At 47.0% G+C, this 27,227-nt stretch overlaps 1 protein-coding gene across 2 annotated transcripts in view; it reads right to left on the reverse strand.

Moving 5' to 3' along the window:
• The window catches only part of IMMT (inner membrane mitochondrial protein), a 442,904-nt gene extending 416,424 nt beyond the window's left edge, over window positions 1-26,480 (reverse strand). The window contains exon 1 of one of the 2 annotated variants that reach the window (XM_078678663.1): window positions 26,240-26,480. In XM_078678663.1, the coding sequence (XP_078534789.1) occupies window positions 26,240-26,278 (39 nt within the window). In that variant the 5' untranslated portion in view covers window positions 26,279-26,480. The remainder of the gene's footprint in view (window positions 1-26,239) is intronic. The other variant, XM_078678664.1, reaches the window with a different exon arrangement.
• Between the last annotated feature and the right edge of the window lie 747 nt (window positions 26,481-27,227).

Here is a 27,227-nt window from a genome sequence, read left to right on the forward strand (position 1 = left end):
GAGCACCTACAAGGGGGAGAAATCCTACAATACATTGCACTGGTTGATCTAGTTGTAGGGACTTAAAAGTGGGGAGAGTTGAAGGGAGAAAAGACCCTAGTTGACTGTTTACAAATGTCATATGTTTAGAATCTGTATTTTTCATAAGGAAGTCACAATTGTTGTAATTGTTTGGCGACATTATTCCCTGTAACACAAGTACGAAAATTCAATAAAGACGTCATGTTTTTAAAAAGAAAGATATAGCTCCAATTGGATGCAAATTCATTGTTTGTACTTATGTATTATTTAGGTCATACAGTATTTTTTAACAAGCAGTAATGTCTTATTGAGTGACCCATGATGTTTGCCTCCTACCCTCGGAGAGTCAAGCATACAAAGAAACTGACATCGGCACCCATTTGGAGTGTGGCTCTAAGGCCCTCAGAGAACAGGGGTAAATCTACCGTTCCAACTAAAGATTCCATCTTGTAAGTACTGCCTTCTTAGCAATACACAGAAAAAGCCTCACACAGGGGTACACCACTAGCTGTAGGTGGGATTGGTAGGGGATGGAGTTTTGAATATTACTTTCTTCTGGACTGCAAGGACGAATCATGAGAAGAGCTTCATGATGATTAAACTAGGTATTTAACAAATGTTAGAACATTGGAATGTTGGGAGCTCTATTGAAAACAATGGAGCGCTCTGGGCTTATAATGGCTGGTATAAGCCTGGAGCTCCAACATTCCAATGTTTCTTTGTTCACAGCTCTGGATGTGAACAAAGGCTTCAGGGAACCTGAGGGGATTCCAATCCCCTCACGCTTCCAAAAGGCTTTGTTTTTTTTGTTAGAACATTCTGCCCTCTAGTGACAGAATGTTCTAATAGCCTTATAGCCCTTCGTAGATGGGCTATACCGCTATTAAAGTCCCTCTCCCTTGTTAAAGGCCCTCGCCTTCGGCTCGGGGCCTTTAATAGCCGTATAGCCCTCTACAGCGGGCTATAAGGCTATAATAAAATCTTTCACAATCACCATCTCTGGCTTGATCAAATATCTGGCTAGATCAAATCTGGGCAATTTAGCAGTAAGAATTCCTTTCTTGGCGAGGAGCCAGTGTAACTGAATATTCACATCAAGCATACAGAGAAAAATGAGAGTTCAAGATTATGCTGGTAACAGGGGATTTGACTTTATAGTAAAATATGTAATGTTGAATGAAAGAAGCAGCAGGCTTATCCCACATAGCATATCCCAGCCTTCTCTCCAACACCTCCATCCCTAAATGCCAAATGCTGACATTCGAATACTATTACTACCAAGTTCTAATGCATCATAACAAACATTACATATTGAAATTCCATCAGCAGTTGGCAACAATACCATCCCTCACCCAACTATATAAAGAAAACAAAAATACAACCATAGCGAGTTTTAGGACAAACCATACTCCTCAAATGTTGCTGCCTTTTTTTTTTTTTAAACTAAATACTCCATCTCGCCCCATCATCATTGAAACACATCCCTTGAGAGGAAATGGATTGTCATTGTGGAGTCATCTGCCCGCCAGACTCATGCTGTAAGTATTCTTCCGCACTCCCACCAAGATCTTCAGACAGTTAAACCACCAAATCGAGGAACACCCTAGTACCGTGGTTCCCAAAGTGTGCGCCGCGGCGCCCTGGTGCGCCGTGATGAGAAGCCAGGGGCGCTGCGACGCCGTGCAGGATGTGGGTCGTGAAAACTGCAGCCACAAGTCCTCCCCCTCCTTTGTGCTGCCAGGTCAATTGATCCCAGCCCTCGCCCTCTGCATCTGAATGGCTCCAGGGCTGTGCTCATCAGCCCCAGCGCCTTGCCTGCTCCTGCAACCTCAGTAACGAGCTGCTAATTACTGGACTCCCATTGTCTGCAGATAAGGCCGGCCAGGGTGGGGGCTCTGTGAACACAGCTAATGTCAGGTGTCCATTTTACATAGCTACCAAGGTTTCAGATTGTTATGTGTGACATTTTCATGATTTCATTGTAATTATGAGTGACATTTGAACGACTGTTGGACTTTGGCCCTTAGGGCAGGTTCACCCCTAGACTTTTTGCGTGAAATGGTGACCTGGCAATGGTGATTTTTGGGATTCTGCGCACTCTGAGTGCATGTGCTGAGCTAGGCCTGCCCGCCCATAGGAATGCATGGGGAATGGATGTGTCCCTGGTAGTTCCTGATGCGTGGGGTGTACAGGCTTGAGTCTGGTATGTGTGGACTCGTGAGAGTGAATGCTGCGAGATGGTATATGCAGCATGTATATGCCTAGTAGGGAAGCGCCATTTCTAGACATGGCTGTACGTGTGCTGTGAGGGTGCTGGTGTGTGATTGGCTGGAGCTGGCTGGCATGCCAGGCTCCAGGAAGTCTGGATGGGTCTGCCCGGTGGTGAGTGGGAGATTAGCATGAGTGATGTGTGGGAGGAGTGTACCTGTGTCCTGGATGGGCTGGGTTTTCCCCACACAATGCTGGCTCCGCCCCCCTGTGGTGTGTCTAATGACCCAAGCCCTGCCACTGAATAGAGAGGGTGGTTGAGGTAAACAGAGTACTCAAGAACCAGCTGCGACTGGTTCCGCCCCCACTCTGCACCCTTGAACAAAGGAATGCACTGTATACAAATGGGGCTGTGTCCCCACAGAAGTTGTTCTCTTCTAGGATCCTGAGGGGGCTGTTGCTGCTGCTGCTGCTGCTGGGCCAGAGGACCGCCACTTGGGGTGTCTCCCTGCCTGGAGACCCAGTGTGCTGGCTCTGGGCCCAGCCTTGCCCCCTGCCTGCCCTGAAGGACTTTTGCTGGACTCTGTTGTCCCTAGCGCTGGTGAGCGCTTCCTGATTTTCCTAGCGCCTGGGAGCGCTTTGTTTTGCTTATAGCGCTGAGCGCGCTTTATTGCGACCCCCTAGCGCTGAGAGCGCGCTCTATTTCCTGCAAGCGCCTCGGGGCGCTTTATGGTTCAGAGCCGGTGCCCACCCGGCATTTGCCCCGGTCGCTACTGCATTCGCGAGTGCCACCTCGCTTATTTGGGATTAATTTGTCCCCTGGCAGGTGCCCACCCTGCCCGGGACATTGCCCCTCGAGATTCACCGCCGCAGCCCGGGGTGTTTAAAAACGTTGCCGGGCCGCTGCCAAGTGCGACCCGGAAGTGCCCGCCTCCCTGCGAGGAGCCGCGCTGCAATTGGCTGCCCGGCCGGAAGCCAGGCAACCTGTGGGCGGGACTGCGGGACAACCGGAAGCGGACGGGAGGCCACCCCGCGCTCCGGCAAGAGAATTTGCCCGCAACCGGCACCTTCCACGGGGCTCCCAGGAGTGAGGGAGAGCCCCGTGGTGACCGGCCTGAAGGAGAGGGAGCCCCCGAGGAGCGGGAGCTCCCGTGCAGAGCCGCCCAAAGCCGAGGAGCAGCCCCTGTGAGGAGAGCCCCGGACCTCCGCAGCCAGACCCGGTGAGTGCCTGGAAAGGGAGAGGGGCGTCGGGACACATTGTCGGTGTCCGCCCCTCCCCCGTAGCGCGACCTCGCGCTTTGTGATTTAGAGCCCCGAGAGGCTCGTAAAGGCGGGGGCATTTACTGTATGTGAGCCCGAGAGGCTCAGGGGGCATATCGTGTGTTCGAGCCCCGAGGCTCCGGGGGCATAATTTGTTAGTTGAGCCCGAGAGGCTCCAAAGTGCCCACTATTATTTTAAGAGCCCCAGAGAGGCTCTAGGTGCCCCAATTTTGCTTCGAGTCCCCAGGAGGGGGACTCCAACGGCGGCCATTATTGATTTCGAGCCTAGAGAGGCTCAGGGGGCCATTCTGTTTGTTTAGAGCCACGAGGCTCTTGGGGGACACAAGTGCTTTGTCCAGAGCCTGAGAGGCTCCAACGTTTCCCCACCAGCATTGCACCAGTTGCCCAGCACTTTGTGGGCAACTGCCACGTTTAGGCCCCCTGACATTGGGACAGTTCTGGTGTTCCTGCCTATGGACAGTCACAGGTGGTGACTTGTGAGTTTGGCGCCATTGTTATTGTTATGCACCTCTGAATGAATGTTATGCATTGCATCATGTGTTTTACTCTTACACCCCTACAGGTATTGTGATACATAGGTGGTTGTTTTCTCCCTAGTACAGGTGGTGCTAGTGAGGTCCTGTTACCAGTAGTTACTAGTTGTGTGCTATTTTGTGCTAAAGTACATTTATATTTTACCTTCTAAGTGCTATTTCTGAAATTGCTACTTCTGATTCCTGACAGTGGTCCAGGTGGCCCTGTCTTGTAAATATCCCCTTGTAAATTCTGCCCGTGCCTCTGGCACATTGTAAAGTGTGTGTTTTATCTAATGTGTTTTGGTGTAATACAAAGGCTATTTTTATATAACCTTGTGTGGAGTTTCCTTTGTGGTGGGCCTTTGGGTGTTGTTGCTGGGGTGCGTGCGCAAATACTTAGCCTACATCGCCTCCAAGTTTAGCCTTGCTGCTCGCGCCACGTTACCTAGAGGGTGAGTAGGGGTTATCTTGGCGTGTAACTCCCTTGCCCTGACTTGGGTGTGGTGGTCTCTGACTGACTTTGGCAAAAGCCCTGGCCAGCCAGGGATCCCATTTCCAACAACGACTATGAGTGACACTTTCACCCAATCAAAATCAAGCAATGAAGAAAACTAGGCAAACATATAAATATCAGAAATTACAGCCGTCTCAGCAATAAGAAACTACAAGCTGATCTTTAAACTGCTCCGAAGAACCAGAAATTGAGGTGCACTAAGCTAATGCCCTTCTAAGATCGTACTGTTATACAAATGTGCAATCATGATATTAAAAAGTCTTTGAGGAAGTGTTTTATTATAGTCCTGTGCACATTTGCAGACCTGCCCAGTTAAATAGAAAAGGTAATACTAAATCAATAAAGTCAGCTGACTCGCGAACACTGACAGGCACTGGGCATTCATTGGACAAGCCTCAGCTGAGGCACACACAGTCACATAACTCACAGCGGGCACCGAGGGTGAGCTGATGTAGTGTATTATACTCTCACAATTCATTAATTCCCTAAATCAGTCCCGTCTGCCCTGGTTGGCGCACAGCTACCTGCCAGCCCCCCAGCTACTCTATGATGGTGTTGTATGCATTGCGATGTACTTTATAAGATCTTTGTGATTGCAAATAAAGTTTTAAATGATGATGGCTACTCTGAATCCTTCATCACGTCTAGGCTTGATTCTTCATGTAGACCAGTGGTTCCCAAAGTGTGCGCCGTGGTGCGCCGGTAAAATAATGGCAGGGAGCCACGGCCAACTGCCAATTAGGTCAAGGGAGCCACGGGTCATAAAAGTTGGGGAGCCACTGCCCTAGTAGAAGCATCTTCATGAACACCAAATGCCACATACAACTTATAGTCTCCACAGACACTCTGCTGAGATTCTACACGGATGCTTCATTCTCTTGCAGCACCATTAAGTAGCTATACAAGCCTAATGGGGCTTAACCATTTACAACCACCTCTCTTGCATTTCAACTTAAGCCCGGCAAACTACCTCCACCCCACACACAAATAACCAGAGAAAGACCCCCTTTTCTCTGCCCGAACTGCAATTTCATCCACAGCTTACATCGGTCTGCTCCATCCAGTGTCTCCTAGAAGATGGTGCTTCCAGGCTTCCCCACTACAGCTGAAATTCCCAATTTATTTTTCAGTCATGAAGGCGCCAACCTTGTGTCATGTCTACAGCCTATTAACAGCTCAAATGGAGGAAAACATGGAGTGATTTTATAGGAGAGAAAACCTGTGCATGGAGTGATTTTATTGGAAAGTAACATGGCCATCAACACCTTACCCCACTCAATGCCTTCATTGACAGCCAATTGAACAGATTCTTTGATAACACAGTTAAACCATTCTGTCTGTATATTCAGGGTGGTACATAGCTATCCTCTTATGTTTAACACCATATCTTTCCAAGTACATCCTGAATTTTGTACTGGTAAACTGTGGCCCATTGTCAAATACAAGGAATTCTGTAAGGCCATTCCCGCAAAACACATCTTCTAGAAAGCTGACAACACATCCACTGTCACAGTCTATACCAGATTCAACTAAGATCAGTTAGAATAATAATCCACAAGTGTCAAAGTACGCAGCTTTCTTCTGGTAGGAGCACAAAACAGCCCTAAGACGTCTACGCCCAACTTCCAACGTCCCTCCAGGAGAGCAACCTGACATGTAATCTCCTATTTATCACTCCAGTTGCAGGGTTCACAGTGTCTCACCACTTTGTCCATTTTCTCATTTAGGCCCAGATATCAAGTGTTTGCTGCTCTGTCTCGTGGTCACAGACATTCCCATGTGTCCCTTGCTGCACTGTGCATTATAGTAGCCCACAGCATGTACGGTGGAACCCCCTTATCACCTCTCATGAGCAAACCACCAGCCCAGGTACCTCTCATTGAATCTTGATAAAATACTTGATTTCCCCTAGCAACTTCCTCTCATCTGTCCACTGAACTGCTAGATACCCCTTGACTCCCTCAAGACAGGATCATTTTCTAAAGCCCTCATCCAATTATCCTCTGTACAAATTTTAAGTGTCCTACCATAATGGACTCCCAAGACCAACAGATACACTGAATATAAACTCACCTGCCGGTTTATCCTATGCAACCTACCCAAGCAAAGGTAATTTGGACATACAATCTGCTTGTTGATTTCTCTTTCAGGCTACATGTTCAATTTCAAGCTGAAAGTTCTGAAGTCTGGCCGTTATTATCCTTTCTCCGCCAGCAGAAAACATTTTCAATAGCAACTTATTGTTAGTCCTCAAGATAAATGAAATACCCCAAAGAAGCATGCAGAAATGTTCTACTGCCTAAGTGCAGGCCAGCAGCTCCCTTATGATCACAGAATAATTTCTTTCAAACTCTCGCAGAGCTTTAGACAAGTGTGACCCTACCCACTTTTTCTGGTCTACACTTTGTTGCAAAGCAGCACCCAAACCGCATCAAGGGACACAAAACACCTTTCCCCAAAAACAAACTGTGCAAAGCAAGGGGAGTGTACAGTGCCATTCTTAAGTGAATCAAAAGCACTCTATTTTTCTATCATAATCCACATTTTTCTTGACCAATGCACCAAGTAATTCCAATTTTACAGAGTAATTCTTTTTTTTTTTAAATCTTTTTTATTTGGATTCAAAAGACAAGGAAATACAAAAATACAAAAAACCAAGAATACAAGGATACAAAGATACAGAAAGGGTAGACATACAGCAAATGGCTCCTATAAAGGATACCTTCCACATGGCATAGGCAAGTGCAGTTGATGCAGTTGGAGAAAGTAATAAGGCACCAGTGATACAGCATACCTGAAATAAATATGCAAAAAGACCATTCCGGTAAGTAGTAACTGAGAGCATTGAGTAAACCGCCCATGCCTAAAGTCTCGAGCCGAAGGAGCGGATGTGATGGTGAAGAGAGAGAGGGAAGAAGAAGAGAAGAAGCAAGACAAAGGAAAGCTGGGGAGGGAAAACAGAGGAAGACGAGGAAAAGGGGAAAGAACTTGCTGCAGCAACATGACCTGAAGAACATAGCTTGTGTCCGGAAGGCATTCACTCACTAACGGGAATAATGCCTGTTGTGGCAACAAAAGACCAGGTGAAGTGCATGGAGTATGTTAATCAGTGTGTCTAAGGTGGGTCATAACAGGTTTCCAATGAGTCAAGTAAACTCCAAAGTTTGGCGTGAGACTTCTGCCAAGGGGATGAGTATAGGATATTGTTGTCCGCCCCCCTCAAGGAAGCCAGCCATTCCTGCCACTGTGCGAAGGAGACCTCAGACGTGCTCTTCCACTTGCTTAGGATTACTTTGCAAGCCAACATGAGCATAAGATCCAGGAGATGCCCGTCATGATCTTTAGAAATTTTTGGGTCAATCGCTCCTAGTAAAATATATGTGAAGTCCCTGGGTGGTTGAAAGTGGAAGGTGTGCTGGATGTAGGAAAAGATCTTATCCCAAAACTTTTGGAGCTGCGGACAATGAAAGAACATGTGAGCCATGTCACCGACTTGTGTTTTGCAGTTCCAGCAAAGGGGGCTATCCAGTAATTTGAGTTTGAAAAGTTTCTCAGGTGTCCAATAAGATCTGTTTATCAGCATGAGTTTGGTCTGGGAGAGTATCGGAGATATTTATTATAGAAAGGAGTGAGGTGAATCTTATCCCAATCAAAAGCCAGATTAGAGGATTTTGGCTCATTTTCCCAGTCTCTTTCGCACTTTTTATGTGTTCTCTGTGGTAAAGGTGTTATCAATTTGTAAATTTTAGAGACCATGTGACCTTGTGACATTAGGTGTAGTAGTCTATTACATAGAGTTGGTTGTTGCGGAACTATGGCTCTGGCGGAGACACGTGCTTTTAAGCGTAGAACTTTGTAAAAATCCAGTGGCTGGAGATCAAATCGCGACTGTAAAGTGACAAAAGGAAGTGGGGAGGTGCCGTCGTAAATGTCCTGTACTGAATTCAGACCCTTTGTAGCCCAATTTTCCCAGAAAAGAAGTCCGCCATCATCCTTCAGGGTCGGGTTAAACCAAAATGATGATAGGTTTGATTTGCCGAACTTTATTTTAACTTTACAATGCCTCTCAAGGCTGAGTAGAGCCCGTTTAGTGTTGAGGAATATGTATTTGGACTGAGTAAAGGCAGAGGCATCCCATAGCCATTATGGCAGAGAGTGGTAAGTTTCTAATGATAGATTTTTCTACATGAACCCATATAGGAGTATATTCCTGAAGGGCCTGGAACCAATTTGCTCCTTGCTTGCATAAGAAGGCCCTCTGATAACATCTGAAATTAGGTAGACCCATACCCCCTTTGTCTTTTGGCAATTGAAGCTTCTTCAGTGAGATTCTCGGCTTTTTATCCTGCCAAATAAAACTATTGAAGAGTTTGTGTATCTTGGCAAGGAAGTCATCCGAGAGCAACATGGGTAACATGCTGATTAAATAATTGACAAGGGGTGTGATCATCATTTTCAAAGTTTCCACTCTACCCCACCAGGATAGGAACTTTGGGGACCAGCCTTCCAGGAGTGTAGATATTTTCTTAAATAATGAAGCCTCATTAATTTTGAGAGTACTGATTAAGTCTCTCTCGAATTCAATCCCTAGATATTTAAAGCTTTTCTGTTGCCAGCAAAGACCCGTGTCGCCCAAGACGCTCCTATCTCCGATATTACTAAGCAGCTTGACTTCGGTTTTGTCTTCATTAAGTTTGTATCCGGACACTTCCGAGAACTCTGCAGTGCCGGGATGGCCAAGTCCGCATTTTCGGGCACTACCAGGACATCATCCCCGTAGGCAGAAATTCACACTATGGTGCCCCCGAAGTCTATACCTTTAATCAGTTCATTGCTCCTTAAGTAGTAAAGGAAGGGTTCAATTGCCAGAAGAAAGAGTGACAGAGAAAGGGGGCAGCCTTGCCTCGTTGTAAGGAAAAGGAGTCCGAAAGGCACCCACCCGCTCTGACTCGCGCCGTAGGATTGGAGTATAAGGCCATGACCATGCGTATAAAATTTGTGCCCAGATTAAATTTATGAAGAGTTGCTTCCAAATAAGCCCAGTCGACCTTATCGAAGGCCTTCTCGGCGTCCAATGTTACTGCTACAGTGGGGGAGTTGGTAGTCTTTGCCTTCTCTAAAATGTGTGCAAGGGTCCGGGTATTATCACTCGAAAGCCTATTTTTGAGGCACCCTACCTGTGATGGGTGTATCAGCTGAGGCAAGACCGCTTGAATCCTTTTTGCCAAAACCATGGCGTAAATCTTGCAGTCAAGGTTTATCAGTAAAATCGGCCTATAATTCTTAGGAGCGGACCGGTCCTTCCCTTCTTTTGGTAGAACCGCAATAATGGCCTCTGCGGGCGTGCCTTGGACCTGATCACTTGTGTGAAAATGATCGTAGAGATCTGCAAGTGGATCCGTTAATACAGACGCAAAGTTCTTGTAGAACGAAGCACTGAACCCGTCCGGGCCCAGGGCTTTCCCTATTTTAAGGGATGCTTTGCCGCCATTACTGGCGAGCCCAGAGGCCACGCCCCCTTCCTGAGGCCACGCCCCCTTACTATCGTATTTAGGGCGCTGACTCACTAGCGTCACTAGATGCTTTGAACTCCTGAGGCGGAAAGCCGGGAGCCGATAATCAGTTGCGAATTTTTAATATTTGAGTGTCACATTACTTTGTTGTGTTTTTTACCTGCACTTTGTTCTGTGGCTCTGCCATTCCTCTCAGACACCCGCGCAGCGGAGTTTAGCGCTGCCGCGGGACGAAAAAGTCCTTTGCCGCCATTACTGGCGAGCCCACAGGCCACGCCCCCTTCCCGAGGCCACGCCCCTTCCCCTTATGAGATCAAATGTGTATCTTACGGAAGCGCAGCGGACGAGCGCAGCGGGAGCGCCGTTGGCGCGCCGTTTGCGCGCCGAAGGCGCGCCAAAGGGAAGCCCGTCTGCTCCCGTCCGCGCCTGGCCGGGCCCAGGGCCCTTAGACTCTGGAGGAGTGACTATCTACACACCCGACCTTTTACGGTCCCTACGTCCACCTGTTAAACACACCTGCGAAATACTATCTAACTATAGGGAAAATAGTATCGCATGTCGTGCATGTAATTTCCATCTCGATATCCCGCAACTATGTGGCCAGCGGCCCAGACCCAAAGACCACAAGACAACTTGCTCTTGGCTACTTGGCAGTCTCAACTGCAGGTCGCTCTGTAAACATAAAAAGGACCTTTTCGACCTTCTGTCCGACAACTCCCTCGACGCCCTCTTTCTTACCGAGACGTGGCTACATGCTAGTTCTGGCCCAGACATCGCCGAAGCCCTACCGTCCAATTATGCCATCATTCGTCAAGACCGAATCTCCGGTATTGGAGGCGGGATTGCAGTCATTTTTAGAAAAACGCTGCAATGCATTCTGGAGCCTATTCCTCTTCCTGCAAGTGAGGCTGCTCTTTTTAAACTTCAACTTAACCCGACCTTCACTTTTACTGGCCTTCTGATTTACCGCCCGCCTGGCCCCACTCTTCCTTGGGCCACCCAACTAGTGGACTGGATTGCCTCGGTAAGGGTGAATCATAACCATCTATCCATTCTAGGAGATTTAAACATTCATTTCGACGATCCTGCTAACAAACCAGGCACTAATTTAATTCATGACCTTGCCGCCATGAATCTCACTTTATGGAACTCAGGTCCTACTCACAAAAGGGGACACCTTTTGGACCCTATCTTTTCCAGCCTCCCCCAGCTACAGTGCCAGCAGGCTCTGCCCTTAGATTGGTCAGACCATTTTCTAATAAAATTCCATCTGGGAGACCACATAGCCGTCAGCCCTTCCAGTAGGACCATCAAGTCCTTTAAAAGAAACTGGAAAAATCTGGACATTAATCGCCTCATGTCCACTCTAAGCCTGACTATTCCAGGGGAATCATTAAACACCGGAGACATCGAAATGGCAGCCACTAACATCAATAAATGGCTCCTAGATGCTTTAGACGTCTGCTTGCCCCTAGCTCACAAAAAAACCACTTCCCACAATCCACCTGCCCCGTGGTACAACGAGCACCTGAAGGCCTCTAAATCTAAATGTAAACGACTAGAACGCCTGTGGAGGAAGGATTACTCCCCAGCTGCCAGCTCACACTACAAAAGTGAGCTCAAGCTCTACCATAAAGCCTGCAACAAGGCAAGATCTAACTATGTTACTAAATCCATATCTGAAGCTACTAACAAATCAAAAATTCTTTTCAATCTTGTAAAAGAGCTTGCAGGCGCTAATACTTCTTCCAAACCTCCTCCCCTCAACAGTCTCCAGTGTGAGGAACTGGCAAAATATTTCACTTCCAAGATTGAGAACATTCATCTAGACATAGCAACACAACAGCAAGCTCAATCTATAAGTACGCAAAACCTCGGATCCAATACAGATGTCATCCTGGTCCAACCTCATCTGTCCCACGCGCCACTTACTTCTTGGCCCGAGATAGATGTCCAAGGTCTACGGGACATCCTAGGGAAGGTCAATTCTGGGTCTCCAGTTGACCCTCTCCCGATCTCTATACTTAGACTCTTGGACACTCCTCTCCTTGCCGTGCTATGCCAAATCTTAAACCTATCCCTTTCCACGGCCACGGTCCCGTCATCTTGGAAACATGCCATGGTCTCCCCCCTCCTTAAGAAACCAGCGGCCGACCCCAAGATCTTGGCAAATTTTCGTCCAATATCCCTCCTGCCTGCACTTTCCAAAATCTTGGAAAAGCATGTCCATGAACATCTCACCAAGTTCACGGAGGCAAACAGTATTTTACACCCCTCCCAATCAGGTTTCCGCACTGGATTCTCGACGGAAACCACATTACTTGGAGTTGTGGAAAATCTTCGACATCTGGTCGATATGGGCAACTCTGCCGCTTGACCTCAGCGCGGCGTTTGACACCATCTCCCATAACACACTGCTCGCTTCCCTCTCCAATATGGGCATAAGAGGAAAGGCATTAGACTGGATAGCATCTTTCCTGACGCTCAGGACATTCCAAATCTCCTCCAGTAATGCGGCATCCAAGGTCCATTTTTCTTCGCACGGAGTTCCACAGGGATCAGTATTAATCCCCCTGCTTTTTAACCTCTATGCAGCCCCGTTGGCCCAGATCGCTGAATCTGCCAGTCTCAACATGTACACATACGCTGACTACTCCCAAATCGTTTTCTCTCTATCAAATGATAACCAAGATATTCCTTCACGCCTTCAGACAGGCCTTAGGAACATTTCATCCTGGATGAACAAAAACATGCTCAAACTCAATGGCAGTAAAACCGAGGTTCTGATAGTAGGCCCCGATCAGAACCTCTGGAACTCCAGACACTGGCCATCTGAAATGGGCCCCCTGCCAACTCCATCGTACCAGGTCCGCAATTTGGGCTTTATCATTGACAGAGGCCTAACCATGGAGCCCCAGGTGAACGTTCTCACAGCCACCTGTTTCACAATCTTAAGATGGCTCAGAAAAATCATATGGATGCTCCCTGGTGACACTCAAAAGACAGTGATCAATGCATTAATTACCTCCCGCCTGGACTACGGGAATGTCCTTTACTTGGGGGCATCTCAGGCAGTTACAAGGCGCCTCCAACTGGTACAGAATGCGGCAGCTAGGCTGCTCTGTAAATGCAACAGGAGAGAACGTATGTCCAGCCACCTAAAGGCACTCCACTGGCTAAAAATCGACAACAGGGTCAAATTTAAGACTCTCAGCCTCATGCACAGGATAAAGTGGGGCAATGCTCCCAAATATCTTCAGACCCTCGTGCACACCTACATGCCTGCCCGATGCCTGAGATCTGCCACCCAAGGTCTCTTCTGTGTCCCTAAAATACACCGGGCAAGGATGGGAGGCAGATCTTTCTCCCTCCTAGGCCCGAAGCTCTGGAATTCCCTTCCCCAACCGCTCCGTCTTGAAAATAGGTACTCTTACTTTCGCAAAGCCATCAAGACCTGGCTTTTTAACCAGTGACCTCTTCTGGTCTTCCATTCATAACCCTTTCCTGTCCCTCTAGTTCAAAATTCTGCTTAGCGCCGGGAAGCCCTTTCTGGGTATCTGTCGCGCTCTATAAGCCCAATAAATAAATAAATAAGGGATTTAATGGCCTGAGCAATGTCTGATTCGTAAAAAGGGGCAATTGAGCGCGATTTGATCTTGATCTGTGAGTGCCGAGAGTTGACATTTATCAAGATACATCCCCACTTTGGCGCTATTGATGTCCTTATTTCTACTATACAAGTCATTATAGAAATCCTTGAATAGGTCCGCAATTTTATTGGGATCAGATTGTGCTGTCCCTAACTTGTCCACTATACATTTGATAGTAGATTGTTGTTGTTTAAATTTTAGATAAGAGGCAAGGCTTTTGCCCACTTTGTTCGTATGGCATAACTTAAAGTTTTTCTGATGTTGGAGCCAGACACCCGCCCTTTCACTAATGATTTTGTTATATTCATACTTTTAGTTCATTAGGTCTGTGAGAATCAAGGGGTCTTTAGAGAGAATATGGCGTTTCTCAAGAACAGATAGCTCATCTTCTAAGCGAGCCAGAATGGAGTTCGCATCTTTGTTCATGGCTGCACGTATGTTGATTATTACTCCCCTAACTGTTGTTTTGAGTGCCTCCCATCTTGTAAGATCCGAGGTGTCCCTTTTTTATTGTGAATAAGATAGTCAGTGATTGCTGTTTCTATAGCAATCCTGTGTGCTTCCTTTTTCAGTACTGCGTCATTGAATCTCCACATGGTCGTTTTTTTGCCCATTTTATGCAATGCCAGAGTCATCGTAATGCATGAATGATCGGAGACCACACGTGCTTCAATAGAGGTGGCTTCAATGTCTCCTTTAGCGTGAGCAGGTAATCTATTCGTGAGTATCAGCCATGCGGGGGGGGGGGGGGGGGGGAGTAAAAGGTATAATCTCTGCCTGTTGGATTCATCAGCCTCCATGAGTCAACTAGGTTAAAACGCGTACATAGATTAAGCAATGCTTTATGTGAGTTGTTCGGCCGGAACGGACATCGTGAGTCTCTGTCTAGAAGGGGATCCATAGGGAGATTCAAGTCACCACCCATGATATGTGTTACTGTGTCTGGGATCGTGTCAATGTGGGAACCAAGTTCCTTCCAGAAATCCTGGACATCTTTATTGGGGGCGTATACATTGGTCACATAGAACTCCTTCCCACCTTTTATTAGTTTGGTGGAGACCCACCTGCCTTTAGTATCTGCACTACTATGTAAGACATCTATATTGGCCCGCTTCGCGATTAAAGTGAGGACCCCATTCTTTTTGCCCATGGTGTCAGACCCAATCGCTTCACTATAAAGTTTGTTTTTCATGGAATTGAATTGTGAGGAGTCTATTTTAGTTTCCTGGAGCAATATAATGTCACCCTTCTGCTTGTATAAATAATCCAGAATTTTCCTTTTTTTTTTAATTGGATGATTGAGCCCCTTAACGTTGAGTGATACTATTTTTATGGTCTGTTTATCCGTCGCCATCAGACAAGAAGATGAATGATCTTGTAGTCAGCCTGATATGTCTAGAAAAATATCTACATGGCTGTTGTACTTTTTCGTGTGTGGAGCCTCGGACCCATGAATGATGTGGACTGGCGTGCATGTACACCCTAAGAGCATTTTCATCACTACAGGTGTGTAAAGTTTTGCTGCAAGCAAGCGGAGACAAGAGGTGAAGAGGGGATAGAGACAAGAGGGAAGACACGAGATGAAACGCACATGAAAATAAAACCAAAAACCCAACCCTAACCCCCCAAACCCCCAACCCACCCACCCCACCCACACAATACACCAGGAGCGTGGCGACCAAGGAGAAGCAACCGCCGTAGTTGCCCTCTCCCGTGGCAAAGTACGAAAGTAACTTGCTTATAAACATAGTAAAACAGTGTTTACAATGATGAACATTATAAACTGCACAATCCTGACAGTAACGTGTCAGAGACAGAATGCATCCACAAAGAACGCATAACTGGTATGACCATTATATTTGCAATTGCGACAATCAGAGGCAATAAACTTAACCTAACCCATGCCTCTAACAATATTGGAGACAAAGCATGTTGCTGAACCGAAGATTATGTTCTTCATGAACCCATAACAAACTCGTCAAAGCACAATGCCTCCCTATAACATGCGCACCTAATGCAACATCCATATTTGCAACTGACCCACTATCGGGAAAGTAACCACAGCTTCCCCATACATGCAACAGAGCTGTCGTTGGTGATTACCATATTGCTTATTTAACCATAGCTTTATAGCTCTGCACCATCAAATGACAAAAGAGCGTATGTGCCCACTCGAAGCATGTTAAATACTTATGGCAAGCGTTATGAAGTAACACCACTCATTCTTATAAACTTAAGCCTCCAACTTATTCCAGAAGAGACTGCTAAATAATGCAGTCCCACTTGGGTCAAGACACCCGAGTGATCATGATATCCCTACATGAGCTTATAGACATATAGCAAACCTCAAGGGACAATAATGCCTGAAAGTTCATGATCCCAGCGTCTGTCATTAAGAGGTGGGTTGTCCTAACAAGCTTTCAGCGTTACTCCCACCTGAGACCGTGAGGCAATGAGGACACTTGAGTTGATAGACCCTTTAAACTATTGAATGAGTCTACAGCTAGACCATTGCTCTTGTGACGTCCAGGCTAGTGATCGTGACCTTATTCGGTTGATGCTGCTGCAGTGTCCATTTTCGACTCTTCTGGACCATCGAGAAGCCTCTTTAGGTGTAAAGGATCCGTGAATACTTGTGGGACGCCATGGATCGTTACACGAAAGCGTGCCGGGCCCACAAAGCCATATTGATAGTCAAGCTGGCGAAGCCTTGGACGAAGTGCCAGGAAACGTTTCCTCAAAGCAACAGTTTCTTTGCAATAATCCTGGGAAATGTACACCTTATTAGTCTTCCAAAGGATGCGATTGTTTTTACGCATGAACGTCAATATTTGTTCAGCGTGCTGATACCTGAGCGGTTTACATACAATTGGTCTCGGGCCCCTTCGCTGGTGAGTGAGCCGGGTAGGAACTCTGTGTGCACGATCAAATTCCAACAGCGTGCTGAAGGAGAGATTGGTGGCCTGAGGAAACCATGATTCCAAGAACGGTATACAGTCTCCATCTTTGCCCTTGGCCCCTTCCGGAATTCCAAAAATTCTTAGATTTCCCCGTCGGTTTCTGTCTTCCAACTCCGAGAGGCGCCGTGACATTGACGAAGTAGATAGGGAAAGGTCTTTTAGGGACTTGCTCACTTTTACTTCCGAGTCTTCTAATTGGCTGATCCTGCTTTCAGACTCTGAGAGTCGCATGTTGGTGTCTTTAATTTCTTGCCTCACTGCAGCAACTTCTTCTCTGGTGGATTTCGCTATTTCATGAACCTCAGCAAGCTTAAGGAGAATTGTGTCCAAAGTGGTGTTCATGTCCCTTGACTCCTTGGCGGCGAGAGTGGATTTGGTGGTTCGGCTTTAGGCCTTTTAAGGTTTTTGCCATCCTTATCACCCATGGTCGCTGTTTGGATTATAACAGGCGCCCAGGAGTAACACCAAATGTTGCTGGTACCACAGTTAAGATTGGTGTGATGTATAACAGTGACTGTGAGCGACAGATTGATAAGGCTTTTGAATCCGCGTGAAATTATGGAGGATCCTTATAATGGCATCAAATGAAGGAGAGGATTTGCAAGCAAAGGTCAATGGACAGTAGCCCCGATATGGACGCTGGCATTAGCTGGCAATGGTTGTTAGAAGCTGGTATAATGCTGGCCCTGGCCTGTATTAGCTGGAATAAGCCTCAGAGATGCTGACAATCAGATATGTTGGCAGTCAAAGATTCAGAATTCAGTTTTGCGTACAGTGTTGTGTTCAGTGTTGCGTTAATCAACCCCACCTGCGCTACTTCCAGAAGATGGCTCTATGCAAGACAATCATCAGGCAAAAGCAATTAATTGGTTGACCCCACCTGGAGCAGGAGCACGCGTGGAACAGTGCGCAAAATGGTGGCTCAGGGTACAGTCCTTGCGCCTTCTTCAATTTTTAGTAGCGAGAGGTGACCCCATTGTCGGCCAATTTGGGGATAGTCATGATGTTATGTTATGTTATGTGCATTTATTACGCGCACATCTGCTCCAGCGAAGAAGCGTCCTGGCGCCCGACAAGGTACCAACATAACACAGCTAAAAAGTGGGAAACTAAGGATACAACAGTTTAAAGAAATAGGAGGGTCTTGACGGCCCTACGAAACGAGAGAAGGTCAACACAGGCACGGATCTTTGAGGGAAGAGAATTCCACAGAGCCGCCGCACGTACTCGAAATGAGCGGCCACCAGCATGGCTAAGCTTAAACCTGGGAACTGCTGCAAGTTCAAGATCCGAAGAACGTAGCGAGCGGACAGGGACATAGGGAGATAGGAGATTCGAAAGAATCTGAGCAGGGGAGCCCTTGAGGATCTTATATGACAGACAGAGCACTTGAATTGGATTCTCTGTTTAATCGGCAGCCAATGGAGAGAACGCAGAGTGTTAGCCGTGGAACAGAACCTGGGAAGACCAACCACTGCTCGAGCGGCCGCGTTCTGCACACGTTGTAGACGGGTGATTTCGGCCTGGTTTATCCCTACCAAGACGGAGCTGGCATAATCAAGCCGAGAAATCACCGTCGCCTGCACCACAAGCTGCCTGGTCGGGGCGTCAAAAATTTTTAACACAGGTCTTAAACCCCGCAGAATACCAAAACAGCATGCAGCCGTTCTCTTTGTGTGGCAGACAAAGCTAAGGGTCGGATCTAGCCACACCCCGAGATTTTTTATCTCCGAAACCGGAGTCGGGGTGGGACCAAGCTCTGGGGGCCACCACATATCACCCCAGAGTTCCGCTTGCTTGCCGATGATCATGATCTCCGTTTTTTTGCGTTCAACTGGAGACAGTTGGAATTCATCCAGCTGGAAACCGCCCTAAGTCCGTTCTGGAATCTGGGGGCATCCACACGAGAATCCCCGCTGAGTGTAACCGCCAGCTGGGTGTCATCGGCGTATGACACCATGGTCATACCCAACTGCTTGACAACCTCAGCCAGCGGCCTCACGTAAAGATTGAACAACGTGGGACTCAGCGAGGATCCCTGAGGAACCCCAAGATCCAGAGGATAGAATTTTGACTGATGGGGCGGAACCGCCACGCAAAAGGATCGGTCAGCAATGAAAGAGCGGAACCACTGAAGCGCAGGGCCAACGACGCCAGCTTCCTCCAGGCGCTGCAAAAGGATCTTGTGCGAGACGGTGTCAAAGGCGGCGCTAAGATCTAACAAAACAAGCGCCGCCGTTTGACCCGAATCTAGCACAGTACGCAGGTGTTCTACCATGAAGAGGAGGGTCGTTTCCGTGCTGTGCCCAGCACGGAAGCCGTTCTGCGTGACGTCCAAGATGTTGGCCCGCGTGAGATGGTCAGAGAGAACGGTGTTCACATGCGCCTCCGCTACTTTAGCCGGCCACGGAAGAAGCGAAATTGGACGATAATTCTCAGGTTTTCCAGAGTCCAATGACGGCTTCTTCAAAATGGGCTTAACCACTGCCTGTTTCCACTTGGCGTGAACCACACCTGATGCAAGCGAGATGTTAATCAAGGAGCAAATTGGCAAAAGATCGAAAGATGCCGGGTCTCTAAACAAGGTCGATCTTAGAGGGTCTGCCGGAGACCCAGATTTAATTTGCTGAGCCAGTTTCTTGAAGCTTTCAGGTGGAAGGCAGGGAAAGGAGTGTAAAGCATCCTGCACCGGAGGGCTAACAAGCCCTCCGCCAAGGGGCGTAGCCGTGGGAAAGGCTTGGTAGATGGTTTGGATTTTTCCAAGAAAAAAGGCCGCCAAAGTTTCGCAATGTGAAGTAGAGCACATTGTATTCACAGAGGGCTTTTTGGACACCAGCTCTTTGAGAGCCTTAAAAATAGTTTTAGATGGATTAATACTATTACGGAATTCAAGAGCATAGAATGCCGCACGGGGTCTACAAACAGCACGATGGTAAGATTTAATAGTGGCCAAGTAAAGGGCTTTTTTGCTGGTGTCATAAGTTTTACGCCATTCTCTCTCAGCGCGTCGACACGTACTCTTCAACGCACGTAGAGATCCATCATACCAAGGACTGGGGTCCCTTGATCCGTCTTTGCTCAAGGTCACCGGAATGAGGGAGTCAAGGGCTCGAGTGACCCATTCGCAGAACCGGTCATAGCCCGTTTCCACAGTGTCTAACGGGCCCAAAGGGTCCAAAGACAATATGTGGTGAAACTCCTCAAGTTTTAGTTTATTCCAGTGGCGTCTGGGCAAAACTCGGATCATAGGTTTTTGAGGACACTCGTACAGTGGGCACTGGATCGACACTAAAAAATGATCCGTCCAGGCCAAAGGAGACGGAGATGCGACCCTCACCTCTGTAAGATTGGTAAAAAAAGGGTCCAAAATGTGTCCCCCTACGTGTGTGGGACACGAGACCAATTGCGACAGTTGAAATGCCTCAAGATCGGCCAAAGTGCTGCTCACGGCGGGCGCTGTCGAATTGTCAAAATGGAGATTCAGATCCCCAAGGATAGAAAAGTTGGCACATCCTACAGCCAGCGTGCTGATAGCGTCTGGAAGTGCCTCCCTAAATGCCACGTCGCTGCCTGGGGGGCGATAGATCACCATGCCCGAGAGGGAAAAGTGAGGGGTGATGGAAATATTGAATGAGGCACTTTCACAGCCAGCGATTTTTAGACCTCTCCAGTCACAAGGATAACAAGATCTTACAGCCAGCGCTATTCCCCCACCTCTAGTAGCGCGATTAAGCGTATAAACCGAGTACTCGGAGGGGAAGGCCAGATTGAGAATGGCCGTATCAGTCTCCTGTAGCCAGGTCTCAGTCAAGCAGAAGATATCAGGAGACCTGTTCTCAACAAGATCATAGATATCTTGATAATGCTTCACCAACTACCTGACATTCAGGTTCCAGATACTAAGGTCACGCAAGGAACGTTTACTTCCAGATAGAAAGTCCTTACCCATACAACGTGAGAGGGTGGGGGCCCCCAACGACCACCTACCACAGGCACACTGGTGCGGGCCACACAACGGCCTCACCAGCGCCTCATCGCAGACCGGGAGATGCTGTCTAATAGACACAAGAGCGTCCCTAGAGTAACGGATCATCGCTTCCACCACCAGGCCAAAATAAAAACGGAGTCCTGCCCAGCCCAACGCGTCCAAACGCGGACGGGCGCAGACGGGCAGGACTCTGGCACGACTCAGGCGCAGCGAAGGCGCGCCCGCTGCGCGATCCCGCTGCGCTTAGAAGGGAGCTTTAAGTAGGCGTCCCTCTGTGAGACAGGCGCGCTAAACCGCTCGCAGGTGATGCCCTCCAATCAAGCCACACCACTCCAAGAAGGCGCCTGAAATCAGCACCCACCCCAGGAACCGGACCCGCTCTAGAAGGCGGTGAGTCCCGATTATAGTGCGTGTGAGGGACGGAAGATTCCCTAGTTTAAAATCAGGTAGAAATAACTAAAATTAACAGAAATAAAAAAACAGGTAGTTTTAAAAGTTACAGAGCAGCAAATAACGCGCGAAGCGCACAGCAGCGTTACAATACCTAGTCAGGCTGTCCCCAGGGCTGCTCGCCTTAAGTAGGCGTCCCTCTGTGAGACAGGCGCGCTAAACCGCTCGCAGGTGATGCCCTCCAATCAAGCCACACCACTCCAAGATGGCGCCTGAAATCAGCACCCACCCCAGGAACCGGACCCGCTCTAGAAGGCGGTGAGTCCCGATTATAGTGCGTGTGAGGGACGGAAGATTCCCTAGTTTAAAATCAGGGAGAAATAACTAAAATTAACAGAAATAAAAAAACAGGTAGTTGTAACAGTTACAGAGCAGCAAATAATGCGCGAAGCGCACAGCAGCGTTACAATACCTAGTAGGCTGCACGTTATATTCAAGGACCTGTGGAATGTAGTAGTGTTCCTTAGTGTGGACTCCTGTAGATATATTGGGGCTCCCATAGATGCGGAGATGCCTGGTTAAATGATCCTACTTCTGGAATGCCTTTCATTGTGCTTCACAAATAGAAATGTCCCGAATGTCGGCCATTTTGGGGTCAGGCATGGTGAGTGACAAACCCATTTCCTCAGACTCAGTAGATGCTGCTCTATGAAGCACCGCTTGTCATAGGAAGTGCATGCACGCTCAAGAGCTGGCCTTCAGAGGAGTTGGGGTCACCTTGTTAGATCATTGGAGCCCCCCCCGCCATCACAGTAATCTGGTTGCATATCCGTGACAGCCTGCAGCACATCGGGTTTACATCCAACAATCAGGGCAAAACACCATGCCGATGTGTGGAGATTCCCTTTTTATTTGCTTGGGGATCGGTATGCCGGCAGCGCTCCAAATAATCGCTGCTGGCTCTCACTAAACCGGGCCGGAGTAGCGCTGGGCGGCCGCCATTTTATGTGAGCAGAGCGCAGTACCTGCAATTAGCGTTCAGCTGCAGAACACGGCGTGAGGCACACAGCGTGATATCAAATATGCTGTATCACTCGAATCAGCCTCTGTAGTCACGGCCCTCACGCGGACACAAAGCGCCTCAGTTCCGCGTCTCTCTCGTTCAGCGGTCCGGGTGGAGTCCCGCAGTGGAGACCATGCGGTCTATGGAATCGGTCAGCTTGCGGCCAGTGCACGGGGTTTCAGACACTCAGGAGCCCAACATCAGGATCCTGGTAAGCTCCGACACCTCTACTCGAGTGTTTGAGCCGTCTGCTCCCTAAGCAAGGCACCAGTACTTTAGACGCGGTCGGCGCCACGGGAGGAGAGAAAGGCTCAAGCGGCCATCATCCCCGGCGTCCAAGCCACGCCCCCCCCCTTTACAGAGTAATTCTTAACAAACTTTGCATAAAATTATGTGAGACAATCAAATGGCATGAGTTGCTCTTGGGTCGCCGAGTTGGCAGAATATTCAGAATGTGGAAGTTTTTGGGCTCCATACCATCTTTTGAATAAGCTCCCTTCATCCTGAAATCCTACTATTCCACATTTTCCCCAAAAATAAGAGTATCACCTTGAAATTTAATGGACGCATCAACATCTCTCAAACACACCCACCTCCCTCTCCTAATTCTCCTTCATTATTCCTTGGAATAAAGAGGGAGTGCTCACAAAACCAAAGAGCAAAAATGTAAACTGAAACATTCCCTCTGATTCATCAAGTGCCTGCAAATTATTTTTCCAGCACCAGTGCTAGCCTAATCTAATGTTGAGAATACTGCTGCCCCTCTCACAGTTGAGATCATGGCATACATATTGGGTCAAGCGTGAAGATCTACTCCTATAGCATCACTGAGACTGCGAAGGTCAACAAAGAGGCAGATTTCCTGAGCATTTAAGCAAAAGAACAAATAGGCAACCATTGGTGACTATTCTATAGGTAGAACTGTATTTTCTCACAAAAATCTAGCAGGATCCATTTCAGTTCATCCCTGTAGGCCAAGAAAACATTCCTCACCTTGTGCCTAATAGGAATAGCCGTATCCATGAACTTAATGTGGTGCACTCAACCTTTGTATTTCCATAACTTATCAGTGAAATCTTCCCCAAAATCTCTTTGTAGACCCTCCTACCATATCACTCCTGTTCTCATCTTACACCTAGCATCACCATGTCTACATCTATAACAACTGCTTTGAAATAAAGTAGTGAAGAGCAAGCTTGCATGAGTAATATTTACCCGTCCTTTCTTGTTTGCAACATGTAAGGCAGTATGAGAAAACAAACTGCACCAAAATAGGCTCAAAGGACGTTTTATAATTTGAATACCTGTGGGAGCTGATTTTCATATTTAGACTATTAATTTTGGCTTACTTCAGCTTACATGAATAAACTGCATCAGGCTGCATCACTTAAGAGTATTTATTTGTGTGCACAAGCTATGCACGTTCATGTTTTGTGTGCACAAGCCCTGCACTTTCATGTTTTCATTAGGTTTTAGAATGTCAATCAATCAAGACTTGTAGAGAGCAGCTGCTTCACCCATGAGGGTCTTGATGCGCCTATTATTTTAACTAAGCTGCAAACCACGGTCTCTGCTTGCATCTAAAAAATAATGTTTCACTAACTTCCCTTGGAAAGATGTTCCAATCCTCCAACAATGCATGGCCAGTCGGTTGAGCCTACATTAACATGTTGATGTTATTCATGTGCAAAATCAGTTCATTGTTTTTCCTCTTGTGTTTTGCATTAATAACAAATTATGTGCACTTTCAGCCAATGCAGGTGCGTGTTATTTTTAAATAATGTGATTTTTGCTGTGTAAGTAACATTTCATGCTGTACATTTATATTATATTGTGCTATGAAAATTGTATACTTTCTTTTTGGGGAACAATAAGGATTGCTATGGAAATTGTGTGCTTGCTTTTTGGTGAACGATTCATAAAAGGGGGTGGTGATGGACAGGGCATCTGAATTAAGCAGAACACTCCTACCCAGTCAAAAGATCAGGGCTTGATCCATCACCGTTTTTTAGCTCACTGCACCAACCCAGTTCAGAACCTGGCTACTTGCAAATTAGTCTGTCCCTGGCCCAGTGCATCATGGGAACAGGGCAGACCAAACTACCAAGCCAATTCTTTACTGGAAAGGAAACAAGCTTCCGGGGACCGGTTTCTGGCATTGCAGCCGTCTTCGGCCCGGCTTGCTTGAATCCTGATGGTGCAGTGAGCAAGGGACTCATGTCTGAGCATACCCTTCCACTCCTATAGTGGCCAAAACGATTCATAAAAGGGGGGGTGATGGACAGGGCATCTGAATTAAGCAGAACACTCCTACCCAGTCAAAAGATCAGGGCTTGATCCATCACCGTTTTTTAGCTCACTGCACCAACCCAGTTCAGAACCTGGCTACATGCAAATTAGTCTGTCCCTGGCCCAGTGCATCATGGGAACAGGGCAGACCAAACTACCAAGCCAATTCTTTACTGGAAAGGAAAGGAAACAAGCTTCAGAACGTTATTTGTTTTACTTTTAGCTTCAGAGCAGTGAGGGTTGAGGTTTAGATGTAGCAGAGCTTTGCTTAGACTTTGACCGATTTTAAGTTAATCTGCCTGACACTTAGCTACGACTAGATGATGCTTTTGCTCGCAATATTTCTCCAAGACGGACAAACTAACCAGTTGCCTTCTTAAAATGTAGAACTTCAATCAAATAAAGTTGATAACGAGGAGTGGTAGTTTGTGGTAAACTAAGAAGCTTTATTCCAGTATAACGAAGACACCACTGGAGTGCATCCTTCCTCCTTGAAGTCCAAACAGATAATGTCTGTTAGGTACGTTCATACTTCAAGGAGGAGGTGGGATGCACAAGGATACCAAATTGAACATATACATGTTTATGCATCAATTGTACAGCATGTGCGCATAACAGAACAAGCGCGCATGCCAGCTAACAGAATGTGGAAGATAGCGTGACAAGCACGAGCGAGGTGCTATGAATGCACAGTAATAATATAACAAGCACATAAATAATATAACATGCAATAATGTACAATACATTACACTTCTGTAATGATTACTTTGGCTATTAAATATAACTTTAAACGAGATTAGTGCCTCATTTTCCTTAATATTATTGGTTAAATATGACACCAGGATTTCCCGTGACTTGACACCCATAAAATTAGATGTGTTTGCGCGTAAACATACCTTTAGAACTAAAAACACTCCTCTAACCTAAGGTGGGCATAAATCTATAGTAGTAAATAAAGTCTGAAAACATTTGATGTATGTTGGGGCAGTTTTATACAGCACAACATCGTCACATGGAAGGCCTATAGACAATAAGATACTGAAACCTCTAGCATAAAACAAGCAAAACTGCTACTAATTTGAGGGCTGGGAAAGTGTTCACCACATGGATAATTATGATTTAATGCAAAGCTGGAGTACTTCACGAGTGGGCAGCCGGCAGCAAGAACTTTATTCTAACACAGCATCAGAAAAATCAACAAGTTGGCTCAAGTTTGTGCATGAAGCGGTAAAACGAAACTATGCATCAAACACCCCGTGCATAACTCTCATCCCATTCCTTCCCCCTGTTGAATTAACATTTAAACACTGAGGAAGGCAACCGCTGGGTGAAATGAATCAACAAGGTCACGTCCTTCCAGCCAAGGGTGTTAAAAAGTTCAGGCCATTTCCCTACAAAGTATCCCCAAAGGTGTCAGAACTTTGTGCATGACCCTCTTTCTGGTCACTCGTTGAACTTGGTTAACTATAACTAGGCAGAATGATGGAGACATGTGATGCCAAATTTAAACTGCCGCACGCGCCCCCTTCTAAAGAGTGTATAACTGCAAACTGTGAGAAATACAGGTAGCCCGCCCCCTCTGGCTAAACCGCCACTCTCATTGGCGAAAGTGCAGGTCTTTCAGGGCTCGAGCCACTAGGATGGAGAGACTTTCTATCTGACAGCGACTCTCGCTGACAAGGGGGCGGACTCATGAGGTGAACTTCAAGAAGGATAGTGCTTTTATCTTCAACGTCCGACTTGTATATAAGAATTGTGCGTTTCTGCCATTCCAACATGGTCATGATGAAAAACAGCATGTTTCTTTTCACCCAGCAAACTCATTCATCTATCACATGGTTTCTTACCTGAGCCACTGGTCCTGCTCTGCGGCACACACGCAGCATCTCTACAGTGATGTGAAGACTATTGGACGGCAGTTAGTAAAGCATCCCCGGCGAAGGACGTTGTGGAGTTGTCAAATGAGTGAGGCGGGGAAGGGCAGCGCCTTTCTTTGCCGTGCGTGCGGGTCACAGCAGCTGCCTTCTCATACGGCGCTCTGGTGGCAGAGTCGGTGCTCTCACCATAGAAAGAGGACTAGAATGCCAAGACCCCTCCTCGACGCACGTATGCAGGCACGTTTTTTAAAACAAAAGTTAACATTTCACAAAAACGAGTAGCGCTTACAACATGAGTTATATTCGAACTATGAAAACAAAATCTTGTATTTATTTTCAAAGAGCGAAATGTATATTATTCTGTGTTAAATATTTTTTAGATGTACTGTTTTATTTTAACACAAATACAAGATACCGAGAAATTTTTCATTCCGGAGAGTAAATAATAATAAACGCACATTTTCTTGCCGTCATTTTAGTTCTGAATTGGTTCTAACTATTTACAAGATGGCCGCCGGCCTCGCAGTCTCCAAGGCATGGACGCCACACAGCTACACCTTTCAATGTTATTGCTCTTTCCATTACTCAAATCAGCCGCAGTGTGGCGGGGGAAACCCGTATGGTGCGCATGCGCAGATGAAATAGTGAATGTGACGTACAACATAGTAGGCACTGTAGTTCTTTTGCCAATATGGACCGAGACTATGGAAGCTTTACTGCCATGCGTTGATAATGCGTGATAATGATCTCAGACTGTCACTCGGGGCCTGTTCTAGGATGTTTTGCGCCCTGGGCAGAAGGGGAATGTGCGAGGCCCCTCTAATTTGCATAGACTTGACCCATTCAGGGCTGTCTGCATCTCAATAAATGCCCATTTATGTATTTATTTATTTAATGCAATTTTATATAGTGCGGACTTTACCCAAAGGTGTCAGAGCGCTCCACAATAGAACCAAGT

The sequence above is a fragment of the Lissotriton helveticus genome, chromosome 2_2, assembly GCF_964261635.1.
Source record: "Lissotriton helveticus chromosome 2_2, aLisHel1.1, whole genome shotgun sequence".
Taxonomy (NCBI): domain Eukaryota; kingdom Metazoa; phylum Chordata; class Amphibia; order Caudata; family Salamandridae; genus Lissotriton; species Lissotriton helveticus.